The sequence below is a fragment of the Babylonia areolata genome, chromosome 9 (genome assembly GCF_041734735.1).
Source record: "Babylonia areolata isolate BAREFJ2019XMU chromosome 9, ASM4173473v1, whole genome shotgun sequence".
NCBI lineage: Eukaryota > Metazoa > Mollusca > Gastropoda > Neogastropoda > Buccinidae > Babylonia > Babylonia areolata.
In genome coordinates, this window is record NC_134884.1 from 43,616,988 (window position 1) to 43,640,152 (window position 23,165).

A 23,165-nucleotide genomic window follows, 5' to 3' on the forward strand; every position below is an offset into this window, starting at 1 on the left:
GCCTCTCATCCACATTATCACTTGGAGAAGTCACAATGCATTGTGTATCTATCTCTTTTTAATTTTTTTTTTATTGTGGTTGTTCTAGTATGATTTAGTGTATGCGGATATCCATTTGTCCAGAAAATACGATATTTTAGTGCAAATTACCTGACTAATGTTAGTAATGAACAAGTTGAAAATGTGACAAAAAAACAAAACACTGATTTCAGAACAACAGCATGTCACTAAAAATATATAAAATGGGAAAACATCATGTGTTTTGTGTTCTTTATTCATTTACCTTTCAGAAAATATAATACTTTTATGGGTCTTTCTCCAATAACAAAGAGCACAGAATTTTTTGAAAATTTATACCCGTTTTTTGTGAAAAAACCCTGGCAAATAGATTTCACTTAAATCTTATTTTCCGGGCAGTGAAAGGGTTAAAAAAAAAAGTATGAAAACATTGTGCTAAATGATAAGACACAACACATCACATTACAGATATTTTTATTTATTCATTTAAAAAAAAGTATGAAAACATTGTGCTAAACGCAACAGACACATCACATTACAGATATTTTTATTTATTCATTAAAAAAAAAAAAAAGTATGAAAACATTGTGCTAAACGCAACAGACACAACACATCACACTGGAATGGTGTGTGGCAAAAAGACAAAAAGACATATGACACAGGCTGTTTACTGCAGAATGCTTTTTTTTTGGGGGGGTCACTGCCCACCAAGAACACTGGATGGACACTTCTGTACTTCAGAGAATATTATATTCTGAACTTCAAAGGACACATTGAATTTAAACACAGTAATTTTTTCATTATCATTATGGTGAACATCGCCACTGTTATCATTTGCATCGTTAAACCTTGTCCGTCCCCAATTTTTTTTTTTTTAACATTGTGGTCAGTTATTTGACAAGAAAGACAAAAGGACAAAGTAAGAAGACTACAACAACTGTACATGAAAGACAGACAAACAGATGGAGAAAAAGAAAGATGTGAGAGAGGCCAGGGTAGGAGGAGAGGTTACTCAGAAGGAAGGACTGAAATGACTCAGTATCGAACCCCTGCCCCAAGCCCGCCTTGAACCTCACCGGCACAGTTTTATTTACTGACAATGGTTGAGAAGAAAGAATTGAAACAACCAATAAACCACAGTAACAACAACAATGTGAGTAAAGTTATTGGGGAACTGAATGGGGCTTAGAGGTGTAGGAGTGATCTCTGTGCTGACAGACCTTTTGGTGAAGGTTTCAGTAAATCCCAGAATTTTTCGCTTTTTTTGTTTTTTTGAAAGAGAACTTTCTGACAGAATCAGAAAGAAAAACAAGTGGCTTACATTACATGATTATAGTAAAGTTGAAGATGTTCACAATTAGCATTCAGAGATAGACAGAATTGGAAGAAATTGATAACAATTTTGTAAAAGTTCTTGTCCAGCATAACGATTGAAAAAATCTTGACAACTAGAATTTAAAACTTGAAAGATTAGTGAGAAATCATTAACACAATTTTGATAAATTTCAAAGCCTTTATAATAAAGGAAAAAATGTTGACAACTAGAGTTTGATAAAACTGAAAGGTTGGGAAGAAACTGGCAACTTAGATCTGATAAAGTTTATGGTAATATGTTGGTTATATTATGAACGTTTCCTCCTCACAGTCTCTGATTATCATGCATTTTGGTTATGCTGCGTGTGTGTGTGTGTGTGTCTGTGTCTGTGTCTCTGTGTGTGTGTGTGTAGTGTCCATCCTTTGGATTCAAGAATTGTGTGAAGTTTTATGAGAAAGCTTAGCTGATGATGTTCAGATTTCTGTTGTGTCTTGAAGTGAAGTAAGTTTGGGTGATGGTGAGTGAAGGGATGAAAAAAGAATAAAAGTCCAGCTGAGCTTTCTAACCTGACTAAATGGGAATAGCTTGTGTGTGTGTGTGTGTGTGTGTGTGTGTGTGTGTGTGTGTGTGTGTGTGGGTATGTGTGTGTGTGTGTGTGTGTGTGTGTGTGTGTGTGTGCGGGGTATGTGTGTGTGTGTGTGTGTGTGTGTGTGTGTGTGTGTGTGCGTGCGTGCGTGCGTGCGTGTGTGTGTGTGTGTGTGTGTGTGTGTGGGTGTCTGTGTGTGTGTGTGTGTGTGTGTGTGTGTGTGCGTGCGTGCGTGCGTGTGTGTGTGTGTGTGTGTGTGTGTGTGTGGGTGTCTGTGTGTGTGTGTGTGTGCGTGTGTGTGTGTGGGTGTCTGTGTGTGTGTGTGTGTGTGGGTGTCTGTGTGTGGGTGTCTGTGTGTGTGCGTGTGTGTGTGTGTGTGGGGGGGTGTCTGTGTGTGTGTGTGTGTGTGTGGGTGTCTGTGTGTGTGTGTGTGTGTGTGTGTGTGTGTGTGTGTGTGTGTTGTAGCGCTCCAAACTGCAAGGTCTGCCTTCACAGGGCCCTGTCCCTTCGTGGCTGGTGAGTAGAGGGAGTGGTGTGCTGGAAGCGGGTGGGGGAAGGGGGTGCTTTGCGTGGGTGAGGGGATGGGACAGGGAAATCTTAATATAAACCAACAGATTAAGAATATATTGATGTCTCTCTCACTACACACACACACACACACACACATACACATACACACATGCACATGCACATACACACATGCTTACACATACGCACAGACACACACACTCACACACACACACACACACACACACACACCTATATACACTCATTCTTTGATTTGTGGAGTAAAGGTAAACTGCATTTCTTCTGAGAATGTTGTCTTGTTTGTTTTTGGTTTTTTCCTTTGTAAGTGCCTCATTCTGAAAACATTTGTTACTTTAAAGTCTTTGAAATGTGCCTACAACTGACTGTTGATGGTTGTTACTTTATAGAACATGAAATGTGCTTATAACTCATTGGCAGTAGTTGTTTAGTGCTTACACCTCACTGTTGATAGTTGTTAAAGTGTATGAAATGTGTTTACACTTCATTGCCAATAGTTTACTTTGAAGCGTATGAAATTTACAACTTGCACCTCACTGACAGCTATCTCATGGACAGTAACAAACTTTAAAATACCATATCACTGGAACTGATTAAGACATCAACAAAATTATTTTTGCCATTTCCTTGTTTAAAAAAAATCTGAACGGTAATTGCAGCTGTAAGTTCTTCACATTCAGTTAAATTTCTGGCTGCCACTACCTACTATTACCAATGTTGTATGCAGATCAACAAGCGTTACCTGGCCCCACTATTTCTGGCCTACGACGACCTGATAGCCGAGAAGGAGGAGGTAACCAGTCGCTGCCAGGAAGAGTTGCAGGCCCTGAAGCAGAGGGCGGAGGAGGTGGTGCGGGAAAACCAGCGCTATCAGCTGCAGGGAGGGAGGAGTGGAGGTGGTGGTGTGGGCCTTTCTGATTGGTGAGTCATGGGGGGCAGCATGGGAGGGGGCAGAATTTGGGGGTGTATATATGAGTCAGCTGTGTCCAGCTATAACCATCTGAACTGCAGAGGATGCAGCTGTTGTTCCAAGTATCAGGGCTAAAATTTTATCATAGTGGACAGTGTCTTGCCCAAGTTACATCCCCACTCTCTTGGCCAAGATGGCTTTTGGACATTTGGCCAATTACCCCCCAGGGTTGTAACATGAAGAGCCAGCGCAGCCTTGCTTCTTAGTTTGAGAGTCATAGCCCTTCACAAAAGACTAGAGTGTAAACAAAATCCCATTGCTGTGGAGAAACCTTTGATCGTACGCTTTGCTGTTGGCCCGACTGTAAGCTTATGTCAGTCTCTGATTAAAAAAAAAAAAAAAAAAGAGGAAAAGTAAGCTGAACGTTGAGCCGTAGGGGTTGATACTGTGAACTTAAGATCGAAAGGTTATCAATCTGACCTCAGGGTACCTCAAGGTACATGTGGGTTTTTTTTGGCCAGACTACCCTATCACCCAGGCTTGTGTGTTGCGGGCTCAAATTGGAAGATTCTGATGGAGCTGAATGTCATCCACTTGATGGATGTAACTTTGAGGGGGATGTCAAGATTTCCAGATGGCCAGTCCAAAGCAGAAGAGCTGCATGGAACGACGGCTGTCTTCCATTATGATGATGAGGCGGTCTTTTGTTGTGGAGTGTCAGGTGATAAACAAAAGCATTGTTTGATGGATGGGAGACGGGCGCAATAGCCGAGTGGTTAAAGCGTTGGACTGTCGAATCACGGTGACGACGCCTGGTGGGTAAAGGGTGGAGATTTTTACGATCTCCCAGGTCAACATATGTGCGGACCTGCTAGTGCCTGAACCCCCTTCGTGTGTATATGCAAGCAGAAGATCAAATACGCACGTTAAAGATCTTGTAATCCATGTCAGCATTCGGTGGGTTATGGAAACAAGAACATACCAAGCATGCACACCCCCGAAAACGGAGTATGGCTGCCTACATGGCGGGGTAAAAACGGTCATACACATAAAAGCCCACTCATGTGCATACGAGTGAATGCAGAAGAAGAAGAAGTTTGATTGATTATGCAAGTGATATGGTCTCTCTTACCTGACTTATTGGCTGAGTTTTTGTGTGGTGACGTCTGCTGTGGTGTGATGGTTATGCCAGGTTACCTTGTAGTTATGAACAGTAGCCCTTTCTGGAAATTCTGTGCTGCAAATTTCCTCTTTTCTACAGCTCTCTTTGTTTCTGGCTTTTACCTTTTCTTTCTGTTGTCCATTTGTCTCTGATTCTCTGCTTTGCTGGTTAGTTCAGAGGGTGTGTGTGTTGCAGGCAGGAGGTGTAGGATAGGTGTGGGTAATTGTGAACACTGTGATTGCCAACGATTTGTATACCGCCCTGCTTCGATGCGTTCTTAACAGTTGCATTTCACAATTTAACATCTGCTTTGACCTTTTTCTAATTCCTAAATGAATATCCATTTCCAAGAACCAGTCAAACATCAGCTATTTCTGCGCTCTTTCTTCTCTCCGCACACCACTGTCGACCAGGTTACAAACGTGCTCTCAAAAACCTTAAATCAAGGGAAGCAAGTTGTAGGACTTGGACACAATTTAAAATAGCTGATTTAATCGGATATTTAAAATAGCTGATTTGATCGGATATATTGAAAGTGCATTACCATTGCTGACAGAATTTAAGAAAGCATACTGGTGACAGATTAGAACATCAGTTTTGACAGGAATCTGCAAAATAGTGTCATTTGCAATTAGACCATGGGATATTTTGACGTGAGTCTATTTGCAAACGATGCTGCATGGTTACTGAACACTCTCAAAAGGGTTTGTATTACCCATTCGTATTTACCCTCAGGCACCCCTGCTATTTTAAATGTCCACAAAATGATGAAAAGGATGAGCAGGCGAGCTTTTCTTGGTTCAGCCATTCGGAGAAAGCCTTCAAAAACAAAAAAACTATGTTTGACTATCGTAGGACATGTTATCTTTACAGTACACACGTTGAGCTGGTTGATTCAACGGGATCGTTCGCAATTAGGCCTACCTACCCCACAGTAACAGAGGGTGTGTGTGTTGCAGGCAGGAGCTACAGGAGCAGGCCCGACTGGTGCTGGAGGAGAACCAGGTGTTGATGGAACAGCTGGAGGTGCAGCACAACAGGATAAAGGACCTCTGTGCCACACACACACAGGACAGTGAGTAGCACACTGACAATGTTCCACGCATGTGACCCATAAGTAGCACACTGACACTGTTCCACACATGTGGCCCATAAGTAGCACACTGACAATGTTCCACACGTGTGACCCATAAGTAGCACACTGACAATGTTCCACACATGTGACCCATAAGTAGCACACTGACAATGTTCCACGCATGTGACCCATAAGTAGCACACTGACGCTGTTCCACACATGTGACCCATAAGTAGCACACTGACACTTCCACACATGTGACCCATAAGTAGCACACTGACGCTGTTCCACACATGTGACCCATAAGTAGCACACTGACACTTCCACACATGTGACCCATAAGTAGCACACTGACGCTGTTCCACACATGTGACCCATAAGTAGCACACTGACGCTGTTCCACACATGTGACCCATAAGTAGCACACTGACACTTCCACACATGTGACCCATAAGTAGCACACTGACACTGTTCCACACATGTGACCCATAAGTAGCACACTGACACTTCCACACATGTGACCCATAAGTAGCACACTGACACTGTTCCACACATGTGACCCATAAGTAGCACACTGACAATGGTCCACGCATGTGACCCATAAGTAGGACACTGACAATGTTCCACACATGTGACCCATAAGTAGCACACTGACGCTGTTCCACACATGTGACCCATAAGTAGCACACTGACAATGTTCCACACATGTGACCCATAAGTAGCACACTGACAATGTTCCACACATGTGACCCGTAAGTAGCACACTGACAATGTTCCACGCATGTGACCCATAAGTAGGACACTGACGCTGTTCCACACATGTGACCCATAAGTAGCACACTGACAATGTTCCACGCATGTGACCCATAAGTAGCACACTGACAATGTTCCACACATGTGACCCATAAGTAGCACACTGACAATGTTCCACGCATGTGACCCATAAGTAGCACACTGACGCTGTTCCACACATGTGACCCATAAGTAGCACACTGACACTGTTCCACACATGTGACCCATAAGTAGCACACTGACGCTGTTCCACACATGTGACCCATAAGTAGCACACTGACACTGTTCCACACATGTGACCCATAAGTAGCACACTGACGCTGTTCCACACATGTGACCCATAAGTAGCACACTGACACTTCCACACATGTGACCCATAAGTAGCACACTGACACTGTTCCACACATGTGACCCATAAGTAGCACACTGACGCTGTTCCACACATGTGACCCATAAGTAGCACACTGACGCTGTTCCACACATGTGACCCATAAGTAGCACACTGACACTGTTCCACACATGTGACCCATAAGTAGCACACTGACACTGTTCCACACATGTGACCCATAAGTAGCACACTGACACTGTTCCACGCATGTGACCCGTAAGTAGCACACTGACGCTGTTCCACACATGTGACCCATAAGTAGCACACTGACGCTGTTCCACACGTGACCCATAAGTAGCACACTGACACTGTTCCACACATGTGACCCATAAGTAGCACACTGACAATGTTCCACACATGTGACCCATAAGTAGCACACTGACGCTGTTCCACACATGTGACCCATAAGTAGCACACTGACACTGTTCCACACATGTGACCCATAAGTAGCACACTGACGCTGTTCCACACATGTGACCCATAAGTAGCACACTGACAATGTTCCACACATGTGACCCATAAGTAGCACACTGACGCTGTTCCACACATGTGACCCATAAGTAGCACACTGACACTTCCACACATGTGACCCATAAGTAGCACACTGACACTGTTCCACACATGTGACCCATAAGTAGCACACTGACAATGTTCCACGCATGTGACCCATAAGTAGCACACTGACACTGTTCCACACATGTGACCCGTAAGTAGCACACTGACACACACGTCTTAATCCATCCCTTGTCATGTTCATACATATCCAGGACACACACTGATGATCCTGTAATCTGTGTCAGTGTTTTGGATTGAGAAAAAAATGAAATGACAACTGTCCCACCAACAGTGAGGCCATGGGCACTTGTTGAACATGTACACAGGGTTGTGTGATTTAGCTTTGGAGGGGGCAAGGGTTAGTGGGGCGATACGACGGGCGCAATAGCCGAGTGGTTAAAGCGTTGGACTTTCAATCTGAGGGTCCTGGGTTCGAATCTGGTGGATAAAGGGTGGAGATTTTTCCGATCTCCCAGGTCAACATATGTGCAGACCTGCTAGTGCCTGAACCCCCTTCGTGTGTATACGCAAGCAAAAGATCAAATACGCACGTTAAAGATCCTGTAATCCATGTCAGCGTTCGGCGGGTTATGGAAACAAGTACATACCCAGCATGCACATCCCCGAAAGCAGAGTATGGCTGCCTACATGGCGGGGTAAAAACAGTCATACACATAAAAGCCCACTCACGTATGTATGAGTGAACATGGGAGTTGCAGCCCATGAACAAAGAAGAAGAGAAGAAGTGGGGCGATAAAGAAATATAACCGTTTGAGTTGAGTCATGCCCCAGAATGAACTGACTGTATGCTGTGTTATTCACACTGGTGTTCATCACTGCAGTGAATTCTTCAACCTGTGACCATCAAATTTAGCACTCCCCACTGCATTCCCAGTGTGTGAGGTGGGAGAAGTGTGTGCGCTGTGTGTCAGGTGTTAAACAGTTTTAGAAAAAAATTTTTTGGCGAGTTTGTATCTTAAATATTTTGTATGCTCCTGTACTTTATTCATCACACATTTATTAGTAAATGTGCTTGGAGCTGCAGAGTAAACAGTAAATAAATGCAGATTGGTAATATTAACAATAGTGATATTATTATACCAATTATATGGCGTTGAATCTTATACAGAAACAAAGTGCATACAGACCAGTCATTTGCTCACATGCATAGTTTTAAACCTGAAGAATGAAAAATAAAACTTAAAGATACATGTAAATTTAATGCTAGAAAAACTGGGCAGCTGGGAAGAAGGAGGGCAGGGGAGAGTATTTCAGAAAGAGGTAGGTGTTAACGGCAAGACTGAGAGGTGAGTGCAGTGATCTGTGAAGCTTCTTCTTCTTCTTTGTTTGTGGGCTGCAACTCCCACGTTCACTCGTATGCACACGAGTGGGCTTTTACGTGTATGACTGTTTTTACCCCGCCATGTAGGCAGCCATACTCCGCTTTCGGGGGTGTGAAGCAAATGAGGGAGCTCGTTCCAAATGTAAGATCCAGAGACAGAAAGAGTGGGGGCCAGTTGAGGAGTGTGTGAATCTGGGAACATGGAAACAGCGTGGATTTGAAAATAATAACTGTTATTATTATTATCCATGTGTGAATCTGGGAACATGGAAACAGCGTGGATCTGAACATAATTATTATTGTTATTATTCCGCAGTGAGTCGTCTGACGAAGAAGGTGACGGTCAGTGAGACTGAGCGTGAGGAAGTGGAGCGGGAGCTGGAGGAGACCAAGATGAAGTTCAAGGACATCAAGCACCGACACGACAACATGCTGTTGGAGGCCGGCAGTCACATGACTGTCCAGGACCACATCAATACCGTGGCCGACCTGAAAAAGTGAGAGAAGTGCTGTTCAGTGCTGTGTGTCCAGCGGAAGTGTGAGCAAGTGTGATCATCTTCTTCGTTCATGGGCTGCAACTCTCACATTCACTTGTATGTACGAGCAACAGGCGCAATAGCCAAGTGGTTAAAGCGTTGGACTTTCCATCTGAGGGTCCTGGGTTCGAATCTCGGTGACAGCGCCTGGTGGGTAAAGGGTTGAGATTTTTTTCGATCTCCCAGGTCAACATATGTGCAGACCTGCTTGTGCCTGAACCCTCTTTGTGTGTACACGCAAGCAGAAGATCAGATATGCATGTTAAAGATCCTGTAATCCATGTCAGTGTTTGATGGGTTGTGGAAACAAGAACACACCCAGCATGCACACCCTAAAAGCCCACTCGTGTACATATGAGAGAACGATGAAGTTGCAGCCTATGAACGAAGAAAAAGAAGTTTCCAGCGGAAGTGTGAGCAAGTGTGATCGTAATTCGTGGGCTGCAACTCCCACGTTCACTAGTATGTACGAGTGGGCTTTTATGTGTGACTGTTTTTACCCCTGCCACGTAGGCAGCCATGCTTTTCAACACACATGGGTAACATGAATTCCCCGTCATCCTGAAGGCTCACATGTGTTTTGGATGTAACCAGTATGTCCTTGCTTTGTTATCATGAAGAAGTCTGTGTAGCATATTGCAGTTAATTTTTTCGAGAGCAATTTTCATTAATGTGAGCAAAGATTTCATTTTAAGGAGGTTTTTTTTTTTTTTTTTTTTTTTTTTTCATTTTAAGGAGTTAATTATGTACAACTACAAGCATGAGTAGAAGTGAAGAAACTGCATGCACATTATGAAATGCAAAAAGTTTGGGGGTGATATTTTATAAAACTGTGATACTTAAAGTGAGTACAATCATCTTGTGTTGGGGGAAAAAGAGCTTTGCTCAAATACAGAATATGTTTCTCACGTCACAGACTTGCGCACTCAATACGAAAAACAGAGTGTGGAATGTGACAACATTTTCTCTGTGTGTGTGTGTGTGTGTGTGTGTGTGTGTGTGTGTGTGTTTCAGATCAGTCACAGAAGAGAAAGAAATGTTTGAGAAGGAGAAAGAGAAAATTGCCAACAAACTGAAGGTGAGGAACTTAAGACTTTGAAAATATCTGGCTTCGTTTCTTCCTGTCTTTCATACGTGTGTGATGATGTGGAGCCGTGGCTCAGCGGTAGAGCATTTGAGAAGAAGGCCAGGGCCCTGGGTTCCAGTCCCACGTGGACCAGGGCTTCTTTCTCTCCCCTCCATTAGACCTGCTGTCGTGGTGCTAGTCTTTGTGTTGAGACGATAAGCTGAAGGGCCTTGTGCAGCATGCACCTAGCATTTGTAAAAGAACTTGAGTCAACAAGAGAGTTGTTCGTCTGTGTGTGTGTGTATGTGTTGTGTGTTGTGTGTGTCAGATGAATGTGTGTAGTGTTTGTGTGTGTGTGTGTGTGTGTGTGTGTGTGTGTGTTTTATGTGTGTGCATGTGTGTGTTGAGTATGTATGTGTGCGTGCTAGTGTTTGTGTGTGTGTGTGTGTGTGTGTTGAATGTGTGTGTGTGTGTATGTGTGTTGAATGTGTGTGTGTGAGAGTATGTGTGTTGAATGTGTGTGTGTGAGTGTATGAATGTGTGTGTGTGTGTGTGTGTGTGTTGAAATTGTGTACATGTGTTTATTGTGTGTGTGTGTTTGTGTTTAATGTGTGTGTGTGTGTGTGTGTGTGCTTAATGTGTGTGTGTGTGTATAATGTGTTTGTGTGTGTTTAATGTGTGTGTGTGTATAATGTGTGTGTGTGTGTGTTTAATGTGTGTGTGTGTATAATGTGTGTGTGTGTGCTTAATGTGTGTGTGTGTATAATGTGTGTGTGTGTGTGTTTAATGTGTGTGTGTGTATAATGTGTGTGTGTGTGTATAATGTGTGTGTGTGTGTGTGTATAATGTGTTTGTGTGTGTGTATAATGTGTGTGTGTGTATAATGTGTGTGTGTGTATAATGTGTGTGTGTGCAGGCGTCAGAGGAGGAGAGGAGGCAGCAGACACTGGCGACCATAGAGAGGGAGGCAGAGAACAAACAGCTGAAGGCCGAGATCAGAGCCCTGCACAAAGCCATCAGGTCAGACACAGGCCCTTCCCTGCTCAGTATTCATCATTTTGCTTTAGCGACAAAGCCTGAATTCAGGCAAAGATGCCAGCTGTACGCAGGTCAAATCCTAGTTCGATCAGTCCAACACTTTTTGTGTTCATGAGGAAATTAACTTTCAGGTTAATTCCTGTTAGTAACATTGAATTCTGTCAGTCCTGCCGTTATGACTGACAAGTGTTCAAAAGCTGTTATTTCGACTTAAAACCCTTTTAGTTAAATTGTCAAACCAACCATAAATCTCTTCTTTTTCTACAGTGATTTTTGAAAACAGCCACAACCACGTACCTGTAAGTATACTCTGAAAGAACAATCAACACCAAGAATCAGGTACTTGTTCTTTGTGAAGTTGAACGTGAATGCAAAAATGCCAAATTTGTTTCAAGCCCGTCTGTTTTGATGGTGTCAGTGGCACACAGCAAGTTTAACATTTCTGATCGCAAGAGATTTCGGTGGTCGTTGTCAGTTTTGGATGTGAAATGGATTACCGTAAAGTTCGGTCTATAAGCCGCGACTTTTTACCCCAGCTTCAACCTCTGCGGCTTATACAATGATGCTGCTTATTTGCGGATTTTAACGATCCTGGGAGTGTCACGTTCTCGTCTATTCTTAGCTGCCCTTCATCTCACCAAAATCATGATTTCTGTCCATGAATTTTTGGATGAGCTTCAGGATAGTGTGCTAACTGTTCATGTTTTATAAATCAAATCCGCACACATTAAAGCCTTCAGATCAGCATTCAGTTCTACTCTGCTCAAGCGAACACCCTCATCATGCCGAAAACGCGACGTTATGCCTATGATGCAGCCTTCAAATTGAAGGCGATCGACCTAGCAGACGACAGTGCAAGCGACGAACCAGCAGTGACCTCCACCTTCATGTTCATGAAGTGAAAGCGAGGCTGAAGTGACAAGATGGCGGAGGAAGTTGTGCTGGTTCTCTTCAACTCGGACACTGAAGACGAAGATTTTAGTGGATTCAGTGAGCAGGATGATGTTGAATAAATGTGACTATCCCTAAATTATGGATCTTATTTTCGTTGTGTTTATTTATTATTTTTTTGTGGCACTAGCAGTATTTTCGCTTGCTTTTCTTTGTGTTGTTCCCACTTTTGTTTATTTCATAACCTACAGTATCAACAGCTTTTCTGTTGTATCAGTATGTGTTCCGGTACTGGAAATAAGTGCGGCTTATAAACCGGTGCGGCTTATGTATGTATAAAGTTTAAATTTTTCCAAAATTTAGTGGGTGTGGCTTATATACCAGTGTGCTCAATAGACCAAACTTTACGGTATGTGTGGGTGCCTAACATAAATCATAACAGGGATGAAAACTAGTGGCTGTGAAGTGTGTGTGTGTGTTGATGTGTGTGTGTGTGTGTGTGTGTTGATGTGTGTGTGTGTGTGTGTGTGTTGATGTGTGTGCATGTGTGTTGATGTGTGTATGTGTGTGTTGGTGTGTGTGTGTGTGTGTGTTGATGTGTGTTGATGTGTGTGTGTGTGTGTGTGTGTTGATGTGTGTATGTGTGTGTTAATGTGTGTGTGTGTGTGTGTGTTGATGTGTGTGTGTGTGTGTGTTGATGTGTGTTGATGTGTGTGTGTGTGTGTTGATGTGTGTGTGTGTGTGTGTTGATGTGTGTGTGTGTGTTGATGTGTGTGTGTGTGTGTGTGGCTTGCAGGAGGACACAGAACAAGATGCTGATCCTGCAGAAAGCTGTACAGCAGTCGGAGAACAAGGAGCTGCTGACACAGAAGGAGCTGGCCACCGTCATCAGGATTGTACGTGCAGGGACTCACCACACCACTATGTGGTCTTTGCCTTGTTTTTTTTTTTTTTGATAATACTGATGCTAATGATAGTATAAAGATTGTTATTATTATTGTTATATTTCAAAATTTTTATTTCGTTTTAAGTTGTATTACACATTTATTCAAAACAGTCTGTTTGGCATTGTGAATGTTGTTATTATTTTAATAGTAAAAGTAGTAGTAGTCATAGTAGTCATGTTAGTACATTTATTTAAAACAATCTGTTTGATTTTGCTATGGATGTTCTTATTAGTATTACTATTTGCAGTAGTAATAGTAGTCATAGTAGTAGTAAAAGTGGTAGATTGTTATTTGTATTATTACTGATTTATTATCAGTTTAACAGGTTATATTCCGTATGTATTTAAAACAGTCTACTTTGTCTTGTTTGATTTTTATTTGGAACATAAATGCATGTCTTAGTAGGGATATTGAAAAGAAAGGAACATATATGCATGTTTTGGTAGGGATGTTGAAAAGAAAGGAACATAAATGCATGTCTTAGTAGGGATATTGAAAAGAAAGGAACATATATGCATGTTTTGGTAGGGATGTTGAAAAGGAAGGGGGCAGAAGGAGAGCAGAGAGAGAGGAGGAGGGGGTAGAGGTGGGGGTGGTGAGGTGAAAGAATAGAGAGAATGGAGGTAGTGAGGAGAAAGAGAGAATGGAGGTAGTGAGGTGAAAGAGAGAGAATGGAGGTAGTGAGGAGAAAGAGAGAGAATGGAGGTAGTGAGGTGAAAGAGAATGGAGGTAGTGAGGTGAAAGAGAGAGAATGGAGGTAGTGAGGTGAAAGAGAAGGGAGGTAGTGAGGTGAGAGAGAAGAGAGAATGGAGGTAGTGAGGTGAAAGAGAGAGAATGGAGGTAGTGAGGTGAAAGAGAAGAGAGAATGGAGGTAGTGAGGTGAAAGAGAGAGAATGGAGGTAGTGAGGTGAAAGAGAAGAGAGAAGGGAGGTAGTGAGGTGAAAGAGAAGGGAGGTAGTGAGGTGAAAGAGAAGAGAGAATGGAGGTAGTGAGGTGAAAGAGAGAGAATGGAGGTAGTGAGGTGAAAGAGAAGAGAGAATGGAGGTAGTGAGGTGAAAGAGAAGAGAGAATGGAGGTAGTGAGGTGAAAGAGAGAGAATGGAGGTAGTGAGGTGAAAGAGAAGAGAGAATGGAGGTAGTGAGGTGAAAGAGAAGAGAGAAGGGAGGTAGTGAGGTGAAAGAGAATGGAGGTAGTGAGGTGAAAGAGAAGAGAGAATGGAGGTAGTGAGGTGAAAGAGAAGAGAGAATGGAGGTAGTGAGGTGAAAGAGAAGGGAGGTAGTGAGGTGAAAGAGAAGAGAGAATGGAGGTAGTGAGGTGAAAGAGAGAAGGGAGGTAGTGAGGTGAAAGAGAAGAGAGAATGGAGGTAGTGAGGTGAAAGAGAGAATGGAGGTAGTGAGGTGAAAGAGAAAAGGGAATGGAGGTAGTGAGGTGAAAGAGAGAATGGAGGTAGTGAGGTGAAAGAGAAAAGAGAATGGATGTAGTGAGGCGAAAGAGAGAATGGAGGTAGTGAGGTGAAAGAGAAAAGGGAATGGAGGTAGTGAGGTGAAAGAGAAAAGAGAATGGAGGTAGAGAGAAGGGAGGTGAAAGAGTAGGAGGGAAGAGAGAGTGAGAAAAGGGGGATGGTCGTGATTTGCTGTTGAAATGTGACCGCTTTATGGCAGGGTGGGGGTATGGGAAGAGTCTTTGAAATGTGATATCGTCCTGACAGGAGGGCATATGGGGGGCTGGGGGGGGTGTGGGGTGTGGGGAGTCGTGCCCATGTTTTTCAAGTCAACAAACTTTGTGTGCAGGTGGAGAAGACAGCTTTGGAGAGGGACACAGCGTTTAAAGTGGTGAGTGATGTTGTTGGGAACAGGGCAGTGGTGGCCTAGTGGTAATGCACCTGAGAAGCCTGTGTCCACGGGTTCGATTCCTGGATATGGATTAGGATTTTTTTTTTTTTTTTAAACTCTGCCTCCAATGGACTTGAGTGGAGATCTGGTTGCTGGTCATTTGGATGAGATGATTAACTGAGGTCCTGTGTTCAGTATGCACATTGCATGTGTTTTAAGTAGAAACCATGGCAATGAAAGGATTGTCCCTGGAAAAAACTCTGTAGAAAATCACTTTTCATAGTGGAACAAGTACACTTGCACTAAGAAAAAAGAAATACAGTACAATACAATGCAATACAATACAATACAATACAATACAGTGCAGTGCAGTACAGTACAATACAATACAATACAATACAATACAATACAATTTGACAATCTCTTCACATGTTCGAGGGAAAAAAGTCTTCCCACCTGCATTTCACTACAGGTTTAGAGACAAGACGTGTTACGTTCAAGGTGAAGGAAAGGTGTCACACATGTGGTGTTTGGGTGAGAAATTTTTTTTTTTTTTTAAGTATAAAAAAAAAAAAACAATAGCAAAAAAAACACTCCCCAAACAAAAATGATCATTGGTGAAAGATGAGTTGTGTCACATTGCAGATGAAAGGCAGATGTGTAGCGTTTCAAGTAAAGGACAGGTGTGTGGTGTTACAGGTAAATGACAGCTGTGTGGTGTTGCAGGTAGAAGACAGGTGTGTGGTGTTGCAGGTAAATGACAGGTGTGTGGTGTTGCAGGTAAATGACAGGTGTGTGGTGTTGCAGGTAGAAGACAGGTGTGTGGTGTTGCAGGTCAATGACAGGTGTGTGGTGTTGCAGGTCAATGACAGGTGTGTGGTGTTGCAGGTAAATGACAGGTGTGTGGTGTTACAGGTAAATGACAGGTGTGTGGTATTGCAGGTAAAGGACAGGTGTGTGGTGTTACAGGTAAATGACAGGTGTGTGGTGTTGCAGGTAAATGACAGGTGTGTGGTATTGCAGGTAGAAGACAGGTGTGTGGTGTTGCAGGTAAATGACAGGTGTGTGGTATTGCAGGTAGAAGACAGGTGTGTGGTGTTGCAGGTAAATGACAGGTGTGTGGTATTGCAGGTAGAAGACAGGTGTGTGGTGTTGCAGGTAAATGACAGGTGTGTGGTATTGCAGGTAGAAGACAGGTGTGTGGTGTTGCAGGTAAAAGACAGGTGTGTGGTATTGCAGGTAAATGACAGGTGTGTGGTACTGTAGGTAAAAGACAGGTGTATGGTGTTGCAGGTGAAAGACAGGTGTATGGTGTTGCAGGTGAAAGACAGGTGTGTGGTGTTGCAGGTGAAAGACAGGTGTATGGTGTTGCAGGTGAAAGACAGGTGTGTGGTGTTGCAGGTGAAAGACAGGTGTGTGCTGTTGCAGGTGAAAGACAGGTGTGTGGTTCTGAAGGTGAAAGACAGGTGTGTGCTGTTGCAGGTGAAAGACAGGTGTGTGGTTCTGAAGGTGAAAGACAGGTGTGTGTTGTTGCAGGTGAAAGACAGGTGTGTGTGGTTGCAGGTGAAAGACAGGTGTGTGGTTCTGAATACAATACAATACAATTTGACAATCTCTTCACATGTTCGAGGGAAAAAAGTCTTCCCACCTGCATTTCACTACAGGTTTAGAGACAAGACGTGTTACGTTCAAGGTGAAGGAAAGGTGTCACACATGTGGTGTTTGGGTGAGAAATTTTTTTTTTTTTTTTTAAGTATAAAAAAAAAAAAACAATAACAAAAAAACACTCCCCAAACAAAAATGATCATTGGTGAAAGATGAGTTGTGTCACATTGCAGATGAAAGGCAGATGTGTAGCGTTTCAAGTAAAGGACAGGTGTGTGGTGTTGCAGGTAGAAGACAGGTGTGTGGTGTTGCAGGTGAAAGACAGGTGTGTGGTGTTGCAGGTAAAAGACAGGTGTGTGGTGTTGCAGGTAAAAGACAGGTGTGTGGTGTTGCAGGTGAAAGACAGGTGTGTGGTTCTGAAGGTGAAAGACAGGTGTATGGTGTTGCAGGTGAAAGACAGGTGTGTGGTTCTGAAGGTGAAAGACAGGTGTGTGGTGTTGCAGGTGAAAGACAGGTGTGTGGGGTTGCAGGTGAAAGACAGGTGTGTGGTTCTGAAGGTGAAAGACAGGTGTGTGTTGTTGCAGGTGAAAGACAGGTGTGTGTGGTGTTGCAGGTGAAAGACAGGTGTGTGGGGTGTTGCAGGTGAAAGACAGGTGTGTGGGGTGTTGCAGGTGAAAGACAGGTGTGTGTGGTGTTGCAGGTGAAAGACAGGTATGTGGGGTGTTGCAGGTGAAAGACAGGTGTGTGTGGTGTTGCAGGTGAAGGACAGGTGTGTGGGGTGTTGCAGGTGAAAGACAGGTGTGTGGGGTGTTGCAGGTGAAAGACAGGTGTGTGTGGTTCTGAAGGTGAAAGACAGGTGTGTGTGGTGTTGCAGGTGAAAGACAGGTGTGTGGTGTTGCAGGTGAAAGATAGGTGTATGGTGTTGCAGGTGAAAGACAGGTGTGTGGGGTGTTGCAGGTGAAAGACAGGTGTGTGGGGTGTTGCAGGTGAAAGACAGGTGTGTGGTGTTGCAGGTGAAAGACAGGTGTGTGTGGTGTTGCAGGTGAAAGACAGGTGTGTGGGGTGTTGCAGGTGAAAGACAGGTGTGTGGGGTGTTGCAGGTGAAAGACAGGTGTGTGGTGTTGCAGGTGAAAGACAGGTGTGTATGGTGTTGCAGGTGAAAGACAGGTGTGTGGTGTTGCAGGTGAAAGACAGGTGTGTGTGGTGTTGCAGGTGAAAGACAGGTGTGTGGGGTGTTGCAGGTGAAAGACAGGTGTGTGGGGTGTTGCAGGTGAAAGACAGGTGTGTGGTGTTGCAGGTGAAAGACAGGTGTGTGGGGTGTTGCAGGTGAAAGACAGGTGTGTGGTGTTGCAGGTGAAAGACAGGTGTGTGGGGTGTTGCGGGTGAAAGACAGGTGTGTGGGGTGTTGCAGGTGAATGTGTGGTGTTGCAGGTGAAAGACAGGTGTGTGGGGTGTTGCAGGTGAAAGACAGGTGTGTGGTGTTGCAGGTGAAAGACAGGTGTGTGGGGTGCTGCAGGTGAAGGACAGGTGTGTGGTTCTGAAGGTGAAAGACAGGTGTGTGATATTGCAGGTGAAGGAACAGCAGAAGGACTGTAAGAACACTGTGGACCAGATGGTGGGCAACAGCGTCGTCATGGGCAAGATGGAGGAGAAACTGAAGGTGTGCCCTGGATGGCTGTGACTGTGGATGGTCCATATCCTGTGTCTGTGGTGATGAAAGATGGATGTTCTACATCTGTGGTGATGAAAGATGGATGTTCTATGTGTGTGATCATGAAAGATGGATGTTCTATGTGTGTGATCATGAAAGATAGGTGTTATTGTCTGTGGTGATGAAAGATGGATGTTATTGTCCGTGGTGATGAAAGATGGATGTTCTATGTCTGTGATCATGAAAGATGGATGTTATTGTCTGTGGTGATGAAAGATGGATGTTCTATGTCTGTGGTCATGAAAGATGGATGTTATTGTCTGTGGTGATGAAAGATGGATGTTCTATGTGTGTGATCATGAAAGATGGGTGTTATTGTCTGTGGTGATGAAAGATGGATGTTATTGTCTGTGGTGATGAAAGATGGATGTTCTATGTATGTGGTAATGAAAGATGGATGTTCTATGTGTGTGATCATGAAAGATGGATGTTATTGTCTGTGGTAATGAAAGATGGATGTTCAGTGTCTGTGGTAATGAAAGATGGATGTTCTATGTATGTGATCATGAAAGATGGGTGTTCAATGTGTGTGATCATGAAAGATGGATGTTCTATGTGTGTGATCATGAAAGATGGATGTTCTATGTATGTGATCATGAAAGATGGATGTTCTATGTCTGTGATACTGAAAGATGGATGTTATTGTCTGTGGTGATGAAAGATGGATGTTCTATGTCTGTGATCATGAAAGATGGATGTTCTATGTGTGTGATCATGAAAGATGGATGTTCTATGTGTGTGATCATGAAAGATGGGTGTTATTGTCTGTGGTGATGAAAGATGGATGTTCTACATCTGTGGTGATGAAAGATGGATGTTCTATGTTTGTGACAATGAAAGATGGATGTTATTGTCTGTGGTGATGAAAGATGGATGTTCTGTGTCTGTGATAATGAAAGATGGATGTTATTGTCTGTGGTGATGAAAGATGGATGTTCTACATCTGTGGTGATGAAAGATGGATGTTCTATGTGTGTGATCATGAAAGATGGGTGTTATTGTCTGTGGTGATGAAAGATGGATGTTCTATGTTTGTGATCATGAAAGATGGATGTTATTGTCTGTGGTGATGAAAGATGGATGTTCTATGTGTGTGATCATGAAAGATGGGTGTTATTGTCTGTGGTGATGAAAGATGGATGTTCTATGTTTGTGATCATGAAAGATGGGTGTTATTGTCTGTGGTCATGAAAGATGGATGTTCTATGTGTGTAATAATGAAAGATGGATGTTCTATGTCTGTGATAATGAAAGATGGGTGTTATTGTCTGTGGTGATGAAAGATGGATGTTATTGTCTGTGGTGATGAAAGATGGATGTTCTATGTATGTGATCATGAAAGATGGATGTTCTATGTCTGTGATAATGAAAGATGGATGTTATTGTCTGTGGTGATGAAAGATGGATGTTCTATGTGTGTGGTGATGAAAGATGGATGTTCTATGTGTGTGATCATGAAAGATGGATGTTCTATGTGTGTGATCATGAAAGATGGGTGTTATTGTCTGTGGTGATGAAAGATGGATGTTCTACATCTGTGGCGATGAAAGATGGATGTTCTACATCTGTGGTGATGAAAGATGGATGTTCTATGTGTGTGATCATGAAAGATGGGTGTTATTGTCTGTGGTGATGAAAGATGGATGTTCTATGTGTGTGATCATGAAAGATGGGTGTTATTGTCTGTGGTGATGAAAGATGGATGTTCTATGTATGTGATGATGAAAGATGGATGTTATTGTCTGTGGTGATGAAAGATGGATCTTCTATGTCTGTGACAATGAAAGATGGATGTTCTATGTCTGTGGTGATGAAAGATGGATGTTCTATGTCTGTGGTGATGAAAGATGGATGTTATTGTCTGTGGTGATGAAAGATGGATGTTCTATGTGTGTGATCATGAAAGATGGATGTTATTGTCTGTGGTGATGAAAGATGGATGTTCTATGTGTGTGATCATGAAAGATGGGTGTTATTGTTTGTGGTGATGAAAGATGGATCTTCTATGTCTGTGACAATGAAAGATGGATGTTCTGTGTCTGTGGTGATGAAAGATGGATGTTCTATGTCTGTGGTGATGAAAGATGGATGTTATTGTCTGTGGTGATGAAAGATGGATGTTCTATGTCTGTGGTGATGAAAGATGGATGTTCTATGTGTGTGATCATGGAAGATGGATGTTCTATGCATGTGATGATGAAAGATGGATGTTATTGTCTGTGGTAATGAAAGATGGATGTTCTATGTGTGTGATCATGAAAGATGGATGTTCTATGTATGTGATCATGAAAGATGGGTGTTCAATGTGTGTGATCATGAAAGATGGATGTTCTATGTATGTGATCATGAAAGATGGATGTTCTATGTGTGTGATCATGAAAGATGGATGTTCTATGTGTGTGATCATGAAAGATGGATGTTCCATGTCAGTGACGGTGACAGATGGATGTTCTATGTTTGTGACAATGAAAGATGGATGTTCTATGTTTGTGACAATGAAAGATGGATATTTTTGTTGTGTGATCATGAAATATGGATGTTCTATGTCTGTGACCGTGACAGATTGATGTTAATATTGTCTGTGATGATGAAAGATGGATGTTCAGTGTCGGTGACCGAAAGATGAGTGTTGTTTGTCTGTTACAATGAAAAGTGGGCGTTCATTGTGACAGTGAAAGATGGATGTTCTATGTCTGTGACAGATGGGTGTTCTGCGTCGGTGACAATGAGAGACAGTTATTTTATGTCTGAGACCATAGGCAGAATGGGGAAAGGGAGGGGGAGGAGAGAGAGAGAGAGAGAGAGAGAGAGAGAGAATGGCGAATGAAAGATAAATTCATTGAATTGTCTCTTCCCCTCACCATTTTCATACAAGTACAGTCAGTTGCACTTTAGTATAGTCCCAACAACACAGTCTCCAGAAACAGATTTTGTCAGTTTTGTTCATTGACTGTGGATGGAATGTACGCAACAGGAGTACAAGTTGAGAGCGTCATCCAAGCTACAGACAGTGGCTGACAGGTAAGTGGTGGACATTTGTGCTGTGAATGTGTGTGTGTTTGTGTGTGTGCGTGCATGTGTCCTTGCATCCTCTGTGTCACCTGAAGTGTTGCCCATGTGTTAACGCATTGTGTGTGTGTTGTGAATGTGTGTGTGCGCGTGTGTGTGTGTGTGTGTGTGTGTATGTGTGCTGTGAATATGTGTGTGTGTGCGTGTGCGTGCATGCGTGTGTGTGTGTGTGTGTGTGTGTGTGTGTGCATGTGTCCTTGCATCCTCTGTGTCACCTGAAGTGTTGCCCATGTGTTGACGCATTGTGTGTGTGTCTTATGTGTGCCGTGAATGTGTGTGCGTGTGTGCGTGTGTGTGTATGTGTATGTGTACTGTGAATGTGTGTGTGTGTGTGTGTGTGTGCTGTGAATATGTGTGTGTGTGTGTGTGTGTTTGTGTGTGTGCATGCATGTGTCCTTGCATCCTCTGTGTCACCTGAAGTGTTGCCCATGTGTCGATGCATTGTGTGTGTGTCCTTGTGTTTGTTATTGCCTGTGTCTGTGTGTTGTCTGTACAAGTGTTTCTTTTCTTCCCTATTTCTGTATCACAGTGCTGTGCCCTGTCCTGACTTGGGTGCCTGAGTGCGGCACATAGCGCCAAGACTAGAACCCTGACCACAGTCAAAATTGAATGAAAGGTGCCAGAGGCTGTAATGCAAACTGTGCCAAACAGCGTGAGAGTGATTTGAAACAAAAGACGTGTGTGCCATTACAAGATAAATGAATGAATATAGAAAAGGGAAAAAAAAAAGAAAGAAAGAATTGGTTGTTTCACTGCGAAAGGGAGTTGGCCTCTGGTTCTCACATTCTTGGCCTCAGACGCTTTGAAGACTGTCCTTGTGTGAGCACTGTGCCTTTAAGCCTTTTTTCTTGTGACAGCCAGCAAAGAGCCCCTGTATTTTAGTTTGGTAAAAACTGAATAATTTTGCTTTCAGTATGTAATCAGTTATGCAGCACTTCATGATTTTTCCTTACTGTTCGTTCAAGTGTTTCATTTCACAGGTATCTGGAGATAAATTGTGTAAGACAATGGCATAATCACTACTGGAAAGTTAATTGTGTAAGACAGTGACATAATCACTACTGGAAAGTTGATTGTTATTATATCATTCTGAAGACTGAATCCTCATTCTGCTTACAGTGTTATGACACTCCCAAAAATGGCTATAACCAAACTGACAAAAACGCTACATGCTTCTTGAAAAATAAGGGAAACAAACAGTACCAGTATACCATAATTTCTGTTGTATAAGGCACAACCTTTTGACTCAAATCTGACACCCGCATCTTATCAGCGGTATGCTTGTCTGTGTCTCAAAACTTAATTGTGGCTGCCACTTGGTGCCACCTCTCACAACAAACTCAATATTTGACCAGTTTTTGTAAACTGTGTTGGAGACACTGGTTACACAACAACCGACTTAGCGTGACCAGTCCAAAACTTTCTCAGACTATTTTCAGCTCTAATATCATCATCTTAGATGAACAGACTATAAGTGAATAAACAAACTATTTACAGTTTATCAGTGACAGGTGCTTTCTGTCTGTGGAATTCGGTTGATGGCTGGCTGCTTGTGCTGCAGGCTGAAGGAGCAGGATGATAGCTTCAACCGAAAGCGGCAGGAGTACGAACATGAAATACGCCACCTGCGTGTTCTCCTGAAGGAGAAAGAAGGGATGATTGCTGAAATGGAAGGGGTCAAAAAGTGAGTGCTCCGTTCGCTGTCATACATGCACCTGTTTCTGGTCGTGTGTTTTTGTGATCACTGCAGCATGCTTGTACATACGTGTGCACACATGCAT

The 23,165-nt window shown here is 43.0% G+C and overlaps 1 protein-coding gene across 4 annotated transcripts in view; it reads left to right on the top strand.

The window, feature by feature from the left end:
• LOC143285501 (centrosomal protein of 89 kDa-like) overlaps nt 1-23,165 on the top strand; it is a 46,246-nt gene that overhangs the window by 16,479 nt on the left and 6,602 nt on the right. For all 4 annotated transcript variants that reach the window (XM_076592833.1, XM_076592831.1, XM_076592832.1 and 1 more), the window contains 11 exons: nt 2,385-2,435; nt 3,193-3,386; nt 5,497-5,612; nt 9,006-9,186; nt 10,240-10,303; nt 11,208-11,311; nt 13,017-13,116; nt 14,958-14,999; nt 18,175-18,264; nt 21,290-21,336; nt 22,946-23,068. In XM_076592833.1, the coding sequence (XP_076448948.1) occupies nt 2,385-2,435; nt 3,193-3,386; nt 5,497-5,612; nt 9,006-9,186; nt 10,240-10,303; nt 11,208-11,311; nt 13,017-13,116; nt 14,958-14,999; nt 18,175-18,264; nt 21,290-21,336; nt 22,946-23,068 (1,112 nt within the window). The remainder of the gene's footprint in view (nt 1-2,384; nt 2,436-3,192; nt 3,387-5,496; nt 5,613-9,005; nt 9,187-10,239; nt 10,304-11,207; nt 11,312-13,016; nt 13,117-14,957; nt 15,000-18,174; nt 18,265-21,289; nt 21,337-22,945; nt 23,069-23,165) is intronic.